This window comes from Elephantulus edwardii, unplaced genomic scaffold, assembly GCF_000299155.1.
Source record: "Elephantulus edwardii isolate Elephantulus edwardi_28Jun2011 unplaced genomic scaffold, EleEdw1.0 scaffold00036, whole genome shotgun sequence".
NCBI classification, from domain to species: domain Eukaryota; kingdom Metazoa; phylum Chordata; class Mammalia; order Macroscelidea; family Macroscelididae; genus Elephantulus; species Elephantulus edwardii.
Genome location: NW_006399786.1, coordinates 7,687,954 through 7,698,283, shown reverse-complemented (window position 1 = coordinate 7,698,283; position 10,330 = coordinate 7,687,954). Strand labels below are relative to the sequence as shown.

At 36.3% G+C, this 10,330-nt stretch overlaps 1 protein-coding gene across 1 annotated transcript in view; it reads left to right on the top strand.

The window, feature by feature from the left end:
• The first annotated feature begins 572 nt into the window (after nt 1-572).
• AKAP11 (A kinase (PRKA) anchor protein 11) overlaps nt 573-10,330 on the top strand; it is a 48,173-nt gene continuing 38,415 nt past the window's right edge. The window contains exons 1-2 of the mRNA XM_006884614.1: nt 573-632; nt 9,170-9,286. Coding sequence (XP_006884676.1) covers nt 573-632; nt 9,170-9,286 — 177 coding nt within the window. The remainder of the gene's footprint in view (nt 633-9,169; nt 9,287-10,330) is intronic.

Genomic DNA, 10,330 nt, shown 5'->3' with positions numbered 1-10,330 from the left:
ATCTGTTCTGCATATAGGTTGAAAAGGTATGGAGATAGGATGCATCCCTGGTGTACGCCCTTCCCAATTTTGAACCATGCAGTGTTCCCTTGCTCTCATCTTCCCAGGTAAAAATAAGTTAGGGTGATTATAATAATAACTAATTACATAAAACACAATGTGCAAATGCATAATTGTAGTAAAACTCAATGCCCATGAATGATTTTATTATAAATGAGTTCTATGCAAACCAATGAAGCAAATAAAAATGTTGGGAGGGGAAGTGTTAATGAGATTAGATAGGTATGGCAAATTGCTATTCTAAAATAAATTTTTTTTGTGTGATAGTCTGAAATCTCATGAAGGTACTAGTATTTACTTTTTAGATACTCATATTGAATTTGTAAGTAAATATTTAAACTAATTTTTTTAAAAAAGACTGCAATTATGGGAAATATTTTAGGACATGAACCTTGACTGAATTACTAAAATAATGAAATTGATTTACTGTTTCTCTCCCCCTCCCCCGCCTTCCCCACCCACAGGTGTTTTGTGGAATCACTTTTCGCTGATTATAAACAGCTGCAGTAAATATGGCTACTTTCCAGACTTTCCGAAAGAGTCATGTGAAGACTAGACCATCCATTAGGAAAGTAAGTTCACTGTGTTGTTTCTTTTAGTGTTTCTTCTAATAAACAAGTTGACTGTTAAATCCTGTTAACCAGCTCTGATATTCTTTTTAAGTGAATCTTAGTTGTTTAAATCAGAAACAGTATTAAATTATTGTAAGATTCACATGCCTAAAGATAATAAAGGCAACATTATTTCTTGAGGCTACCGCAATTCCCATTTCTTTTCAATACATAGTACTAGTATTTCCTTGTAAATTACTGACTTGATTCCAAACTATTACCATTTGTTTATTCATTCAACAAATATGAATTTGTTGCTTATCATTATGCCAGACACCAAACTGATACTAAAGAAAAAAAAAATTATTGCTGATATCTAATGGATTTTGACTCAAAGCAGAAAATAATAAAAAAATACTTGCTTATATTTTATTGTCTGTGCAAAGGCATACACCCAGCTCTGTGAATGTTATGGTAACATTGGGAAGAATTGAAATTTCAGAGCACTTAATTGTGCTTATGTGGAACCTGTACCTGAACCAAGAAACAGTCATTCAGATATAACAAGGGGATATTGCATGTTTGTATACTTGTTGCTGTATAGCCACTTGTGGGTAAATGAAATGTTTCCTTTCTTGTTTGAAGAATAAAATACTTTACTCTGTTTTAAGGCATTTTGGTTCTGCTTCCATTTCTTGATACCTTTCTCTTCATACACCTTGTTCTAAAAGTCTCTCCTATGAGCTCCCAATCTTGCTTTACTAGAGCAATAATCTTGATTTCTCTTCTCATCCAGGCCAAATTAATCAGTTTTTCCATTGTTGCCACTGTTAGGCACATGGTTATAGCACTTGTCTCACTATGTTGTGCTATTTGAATCCAGTTCTCTAATAGAATGTGAACTCTTGCAGAGCAGAAACTGAATGATTAGTCTGTTTATCTGCTGTTTGGTGCTTAGCATCAGGCATTGAATGATTATTCTTATTCTTCCATGGCTTTTTCTTCTTTCCTCACTGTTGTTGTTGTTAGTTGCTGTCAAGTCATCTACACCTCATAGTGACCATGGGAACATATCTGAACCATGCTCTGTCCTGCACCATCCTTATGATATGAGTCAGGCTCAAGCCTGTGTGGTAGTCACTGTGTCAAGCCATCTTTCTCAGGATCTTCCTTTTACTCTACCTTTCCTAGCGTGATGTCTTTCTCCAAGGACTAGTTCCTCCTGAAAATAGATCCAAAGTAAGTGAAAACAAACTTTGACCATCCTTTCCTCTAAAGGGCACTCTGGCTACATTTCTTTCAAGACACATGTATTTGTTCTTTTGATATTTGGTGATATTTCAGTACTATGTGCCAGCACCACAATTCTTTCCTCACTAGTCTCTCAAATTTTTACCTTTCACGTTTCCTAGACTTCATTTACCTTCAAATTAACTTGTATTTCTTTTTTAATTTAAAACAACAGCAGCAAAAAAACCTTAAAAAAATTAAAACACGTTTTTGGTTCTATCATTATGAGTTCGGGAGCTGACCCGCTAACCCAAAGGCTGCACCTGTCTGGTGATTCACATCCACCGGTGATTCCATGGGAGAAAGATGGCGGTCTTTGATATCTTCTGTCACAGCATTTTTCTTGCCTTCCTTCTCTCTCTATGATAACTGCTATCCCGTTTCATTTCCAGCCCATGATCGTTAGTGTTCTGGTAGACTCCCAGGCTACTTTTTCATCTAACCACTTATTTCTGCAAAGTGCTAAAAAAACCCACGATTTGACTAACTCTTAAGATTACAGGGTGTAAAGAATTAAAAAAAAAAGATTACAGAGTGTCTGGGAATTTGGAAGATAAAGTTATTTTTTCAAATATTTGTTAATTAAAGTTTTAAGTAATATACAGACAGTTTGTTCTCAGAGTCAGCCACAGTTTGTTATGATCCACGCAGTCAAATGCCTTTGCATAATCAATGAAACACAGATAGACATTCTTCTGGTATTCTCTGCTTTCAGCTAAGATCCATCTCACATCAGCTACAATATCCCTAGTACCACGACCCCTTCTAAACCCAGCCTGGACTTCTGGCAGTTCTCTGCTGATGTACTGTTCCAGTTGCTTTTGGATAATCTTCAGTAGAATCTTGCTTGCATGTAAAATCAATGATATTGTTCTGTAGTTTCCACACTCAGTTGGGTCGCTCTTCTTTGGGATGGGAACAAATATTGACCTCTTCCAGTCAGTTGGCCAAGTGGTTGTTAATTTAATCGTGCTAATGCGAAACCTATACTTGGACCAAGAGGCAGTCATCAGAATAGAACAGGGCAACACTGCATGGTTCAAAATTGGGAAGGGTGTACGTCAGGGATGTGTCCTGACTCTATACCTTTTCAACCTGTATGCAGAGCAGATTATCCGAGAGGCGGGGCTCTATGAGGAGTGGCATGGCCTTAGGATTGGTGGACGATCTATCAACAATCTGCGTTATGCAGATGACACAACCTTGCTCGCTGAAACTGAGGAGGACCTCATGCACTTACTGCAGAGGGTCAAGGACTGTAGCCTTCAATATGGACTGAGGCTCAATGTCAAGAAGACAAAAATTCTCACCACCGGACCAATCGGTAGCATCAGGATGGATGGCGAAGAGATTGAGATTGTTCACAGCTTTAGTTTGCTCGGCTCCACGGTCAACACTCTTGGCATCAGTACCCAGGAAATCAAAAAATGTATTGTGATGGGAAAGTCTGCGGTTAGGGACCTCTCCAAAATACTCAAGAGCAACAGCGTTTCTCTGGAGACTAAGGTGCGCCTGATACAGGCCATGGTTTTTGCAATCACTTGTTATGCATCAGAGAGTTGGACAATGACTAGGGAGGATAGAAGGAGAATTGACGCCTTTGAGCTGTGGTGCTGGAGAAGAGTATTGAATGTACCATGGACTGCCAAGAAAACAAACAGATTCATCGTAGAGAGGATTAAACCAGGCTGCTCCTTGGAGGCAAGGATTCTGGGGCTTCGTCTGACATACTTTGGACATGTTGTAAGGAGAGACAGGTCTTTAGAGAGGGACATCATGCTAGGTAGAGTAGAGGGACAGCGCCGGAGGGGAAGACCCTCTATGAGGTGGATTGATTCAGTGACTGGGGTACTTGGGATGGGTGTGTCAGAGGCAATGAGATTGGCACAGGATAGAGCACGGTTTAGGGCTGTTGTACATGGGGTTGCTATGAGTCGCAAACGACTCGACGGCACATAACAGCAACAACAAATATACAGACATTGTTTTCAGGCTAACTGCCTATGCCTTTAATAGATCTGCATTGAAAAAATAAGTAAAATGAATCTTTGTGTTTCTGCTTTTCAGAAATGGTAGGCTTTTATTCTTTTTGTAAATTAATGGTTAGGCCCCTAGGTTTAATTTGGTAATGAAATTTGACTACCTGCTTTAAAAAATGATTGTAACTTGAGTAATTTAAATAATTGTAACTCCATGTGCGCACACATATGGAATAAGTGTGAGTTGATTTCCAAGCATAATGCTATCTACCAGTTTGACTTGAATTTACCAACATACTGCCTGAGATTAAACAATTAGGTGACAGTTGAAATTTCTTACTATTTACTTTGAGCTCTTTCCATATTATATTCTCAGTAAAGATTTAGAAGCCCTGTTGGATAAAAGTATGTGAATCCAAATATAATGTATTGTTTTTATATGTGTGTGTGTGTGTGTGTGTGTATATAAAATAGGGACACCCATATGTATTACTTTGGATGAGCTTTTTGAAAATAGGTATATTTAAATTCTCTGTTTTCTACTTTACATGGATATTTATGAGGAATTAATTGTTAGGAAAATTGCAAGTGACCATAGTTTCTTCCTTATGTCTGATATTTTATAATGAAAATTTTCAAGTGTTTAGGAAACCTAAAAGCATAGTACATTTGCATATCTCCAACCTATTTTCAGCAGTTACTAGTGTTTTGTCTTACTTGCTTTGTATGTGTTCACTTTTTGGCTCACCCTTTGGAAAGTTATAGTTACAATGTGTATTTATTTCAGAACTATTCATCATGGTTCTTCCAGTGAACATCCTGTCACATAATAATACCATTATATCTAAGAAAATTCCATTCTACTGCTCTGATACTTAACACCCAACTCTAATACTTCTCTATCCTTTATTATGCTGAAAATAGCTTATATTACTCCCTGCCACATGCAGTCCTTTCTTTTTTGAGATCCTATCTAAGCTTTAGACCCATCATTGCATTTGGTATAGGACTTAACAGTTTTAGTTTGAAACAATCTCCCTCTTCTTTTTTTTCCAATTCATTTTTAAATTAAAGGTTGATTTCTTGAATAGACTAGCCTTCAGTTTCTTATCTGATATTCACAATTTGGATTTATCAGATTGTTTTCTAATGGTGCTATTTAATGTGTTGTTCTCTTTTCTATATTTTGTAGAAATTGAAAGTTAAGTGTTTGATTGAATTCACATTAAACATTTAGGTAAGATTGTTTACAGAATGACTTGAGGATAGAATTCCAGGTTTTCATACTATCAGTGATCCTAAATTGATCAATTGACTAAGGTAGTAACCCTGCTTGAGTACATTATTGTAAAAGTGCATTTTCTTTTTTTTTAGTCGGTAAATAATCCATAGCATGATAATTTATGACAATAGTGCCTGCACTCTGTTTTTTTCCAGCAGTCTTTTACCTTGTGCTTTTAATGTCCCTCAGTGACCCTTGCTTAAATCCATTATTTCATGGGATTTGCAAAATGGTGATTTTTCCTGGTTCTTCTATCCTTTTATATTTATTAGCTGGCATTTAAAAGCTTTCCCTCATTAACCTTGGATGAACTACACTGTCTCCTAAAGTAGAATAAATTCCCTGTAATTAGGAATTTTCAGATTAATGATGTGGCAAATGAGTTTATTTCTTCTCTTCCCTTCCTTCAGTCCTTTACTGATTCATTTACTTTTGAGAGTCTGACATATTTGGAAAATTTTTGTTTACTGTAATTTATTTATTTACCATCATTCATTTATTTCCTATCACCTTAAGTTTATATATATTTTTTTCATTGCTGCTTTGCTTTTTGGTACTACAGGATAACCTAATTTCACCTTCTACTTTCTCTTCCTCACCTGGAAAGAACTCCAGATAGTATTTAGCATCCAAGATCTGAGTAGCAGGAGTGCTCTTTGCCCCAACAGTGTCGTGAAGTTTATATTGATAGTTCTTGTTCATATTTCACATTTCATATTTTTTCCTTTATATTTATTTGTGATTTAGACAGAAAACCGTCATTCATTTGTTAAATAAAATAAAAACAGAATGTTTTCAAGATTACAGGAAGTTGGAAAAATTAAAAAAACAATATAAAGAACACCCCAAATAACTCTGCACTTACACTCAACTTTAACATCCATCTTTCTCTCTTTCTCTCTCTATTTGTTTACACACACACACACACACACACACCCCACACCCCTTATATGTATGTACTGTGATGCTGGAGAAGAGTACTGACTATATCATGGACTACGAAAAGAACAGATAGGTATTGGGAAAGTGCAGCCAGAGTGCTGCTTGGAGGCAAAGATGGCAAAGCTTCATCTTTCATACTTTGGACATGTATCTGTGCTAGGCTGTTCTTTGGAAAAAGACAACATGCTTGGAAAGATGGAGGGTCAGCAAAGGAGAGAAAGACATGCAATCAAATGAATTGACATAGTGACTTCAACAATGGGTCTTAGTGTGTCAGAGGTGATTAAGATGGCACAGCATAGGCTTGGCTATTCATAGGGTCACTATGAGTTGTACTTGATGACACTTAATGACATACATTGTTGTTGTTAAGTGCTGTTGAGTCGAGCACAAGCATGAACAAAGGATTTGAACCCTGTTCTATAACTTTTGTTGTTTTTCTAATGTACATAGAGTTTCCACAGGCATGTTGTTTAGGAAATGGATGCCAGTGCTGCTTTCAAGTGTGTCTTAATCTGGGAGCTCCACCAAACACTCTCCAACATGAGTAACCATTATGACATTTGAAACACAAGTGGCGCAGAGTTCAACATCGCAACCCCAAGTTACCTTACTACAGCAAACTGACAGACCAGTGCTGTACCATGCAGAAGAATGTTCCTACCAAACACAATTAACACCAACAGACTTTTAAATACAAAGGCCCACCCACCAAGTCCTGATTGACCTAAATAAGAGGTTTCCTGCCCACAGCTGATTTTTACCTAAATCCAGTAAATCCAATAAACTCATATGATTATGAATGAAATAAGAAACAACCAGTTTATATGTGACTTTCAACTAAAACAAGAGAACCTATCCACCAGAATCCAATTGCTTCACACCGGAGCCTCCAAACTGGAATACATACACATCTTTGTCAAACCAAATGAAAGTAGGGTGCAGACATTTTTGTGCTTTGCTTTTGTTTAGGTCAGCCTGCATCTGTCAAAAATCACATCTTTGCCACTTACATGAGAGTCACTTAGTATTGGCTGCTGTTGAGTTGATTCTTATTGGCGATACCCTCAGATGTTTTAGAACAGAACTATGTTCCATAGGGTTTTCAGTGACTAATTTTTCAGAAGTAGATTTCCAGGTCTTGTTCCACGGTGCTTCTAAGCGGACTTGAAATGTCCACATTTTTGGTTAACAACCAAGTGTTTAAAACCACAGAACTCTATTAACTCAATGATACCATGTAAATACACTCTGTGCACTTATTCCTGTACATATTCATCCTTGCCCTTACCTAGAATTCAGTCAAAGTTTATTCATTGTGTTTGACTATTGTATCCTTCAATATAGAACATTCTCATTGCCTGATTCTTCTCTAATAAGAGTGAATGTTTGCAAGAGTCTAAGCCATTTGTCCTGTGGAACATCCTCAAATTCTAGGCCCATCTGTTTTCCTTTATAATTAGATCCAGCATGAATAGCTTAGTGATATGTTTACTCCAGTTTGTCAGATTGATCATTTGATTAAAGTTGACTAGTAGGTATCTCCATTATAAAGGTATATAATACTTTCAGAATGAATTCAACTACTAAGTAATCTGAGGAGTGATACTTTGTGATGTTGTTGTTGTTGTTGTTATGTGCCGTCGAGTTGCTTGTGACTCATAGCGACCCTGTGTACAACAGCCCTAAACTCCGATCTGTCCTGTGCCAATCGCACTGTCTCTGACACTCCCATCCCGATTTCCCAGTCACTGAATCAATCCACCTCATAGAGGGCCTTCCTCTCCTGCGCTGTCCCTCCACCCTCCCAAGCATGATGTCCCTCTCTAAGAACCAGTCTCTCCTCACATGTCCAAAGTATGTTAGACGGAGCCTCAGAATCCTTGCCTCTAAGGACCCACCCGGTTTAACCCTTTCCAGGACAAATCTGTTTGTTTTCCTAGATAGTGTGGGTTATTTTGTTCTTCAACAGCTTTTAACCCAGGGGTTTTTAGAATACTTTTACCCTAAAATTAGTTATTACTTTGGAATTACAGAGAGTATATTTAATTGTTAGCTGTTATTCTTACGTAAAGAATAAACTTAACATTACATCTTTTTTCCTCTCTTTAATTTCTTTGATTTCACATCTTTGTGTTTAGAGAGAAGATTTCCATTAATTTTTAATTTATTAAGATTAGAAAACATTTGTAAGATACTGAAATCTGGGAGAAAAATCAGTACAGTACAGTCTCTCACTTCAGTATTTTTGTTTACTGTATAGTGGTAAAGACAGGATTTATGAGTCTAGTAACTGATACGCAGTACTATAAGCATTCTTAATCTTCAAATAATAAATCTTGGAACATTGAGAGAGATTTACTGTGGCTAAGGAATGGGAAGTCTTTAGGTAATGTTAAATTCCCACCGGAAAAGATAGAAAAGTTATAACCAAATCAGTGAAAGTAGAGTAATGCAGAAAAGAGGTAGTATTCTGATTATTAAGGTCAGAATTGACTCCATGGGAATGGATTTGGGTTATTGCTTTATATGACTTTTCCCTGTTTTGTTCATTTTTTCACTCAAATTTCCCCTTCCCCTCCAGTCTGAAACACCTGTCCTCATTCTCATCTTGCAGCTTCTTTTAGCCATTTGAAAACTTTAGTTTTGATTAGTTTCTATTTTTTTCCAAGTTCAACTTTATTTTAGGGGTAATTTTTGTTGTTAGCATGTGTCATCATAGCTTCCAGATCATCTCACCTCTACTTCTGTTCCTATAGAAACTTAGGAATCTATCAGACTATAGTGTGCGTGGAGTGAGTTAGTCACCAAGACAGTCTTCTAGTTAGTTGAGTGCCTACACTTGGGCCGTGTGTTTTGGGCCTGTGGCAACAGTACATAAGGACATTTTGTTTGTCTTTCTCAGCTGACTTAAGGTCTGTGTATACTATTTAATCAGTAATACCAAAAGGCACCCAATGAATATTCATTGGAAATAAGAGTTGCTTTATCTAAAACTAGAATTAATCTCCAGCACCCTCTACCTTACTTCAGAATTAAATAAATTAGGATGTCTTTCTTTTCAGAGCTTCAGTGAAGATGTTTTCCAGTCTGTGAAGTCTCTGTTACAGAGTGAGAAGGAATTATGCAGCGTATCAGCAGAGAACTGCTTGAAGCAGGATGAACATAACAGTATGACTGAGGTTTGACATTATGTTCTCAAACTCTTTCCTAATAACACACATGTCTTTTGGGTCTTTGAAGAACTGAATGGTTTATTTTTAAAACGCTTAAGAGCATATTAATATATGTATGAAAAGTACCTGTTAACATAATTGTTAACACCAGATAACATCATTTTCTTAATTCATAATAATGAACACATTTAATTCAGAGCATAAGTATTAACCACTTATTGGACACATAACACAGTATAAATTATTCTTGCTATAATCAGTAATTGATGCTTCAGTAATAAATACTTATGCTCTGAATTTGCTTTTTCACAATTTTGGTTATTTTTAATTTTCTTGGCATTTTAAGTTCACTGCTTTGATTTAAAGTGATTTGACAGGGATGAAGTTTTTTGAAATGAAGATACTCTTGAGACCGTTACTGAGTTTTGGGTAAGATAAACAAATTACTCATCTATTTGTCTTCTACATTAATGGTCTATACATCTTAAATTTAAAAAGATGATTAAAAATTTTTGTACAATATGTCTGTATCTATGAACATTAAAGAAGAGGCGAGTTACAATAGTGTAGTGCTAGAGCCTAGATTGGAAGTTAGTTGAAATGTGGAAAATCAATAACAAACATCGTTTAATAAATGGAACATGGAATGTGCATTGCTTGAATGTTGGAAAACTGGAAATTGTTAAAAATGAAATGGGACGCATGAACATTGACATACTAGACGTTAGTGAGATGAGATGAACCAGCTTTTGGTCACGTTGAATCAGATAATCATATGGTATGCTATGCAGGGAATGAAAAACAGAAGAATGCTGTTGCATTCATAATCAAAAAGCCAAATTCAACTTCTATCCTGAAATACAATGTTGTTAGTGATAGGATAATATCCATATACATACAAGGAAGACATGTTAACACAACTGTTGCTCAAATATATGCTCTTACATCTCGAGCCAAAAAGGAAGAAATTGAGAATTTTTACCAAATCTTGCAGTCTAACATTGACTGAACATGCACTCAAGATGCATTAATGTGCACACCATGTTTATT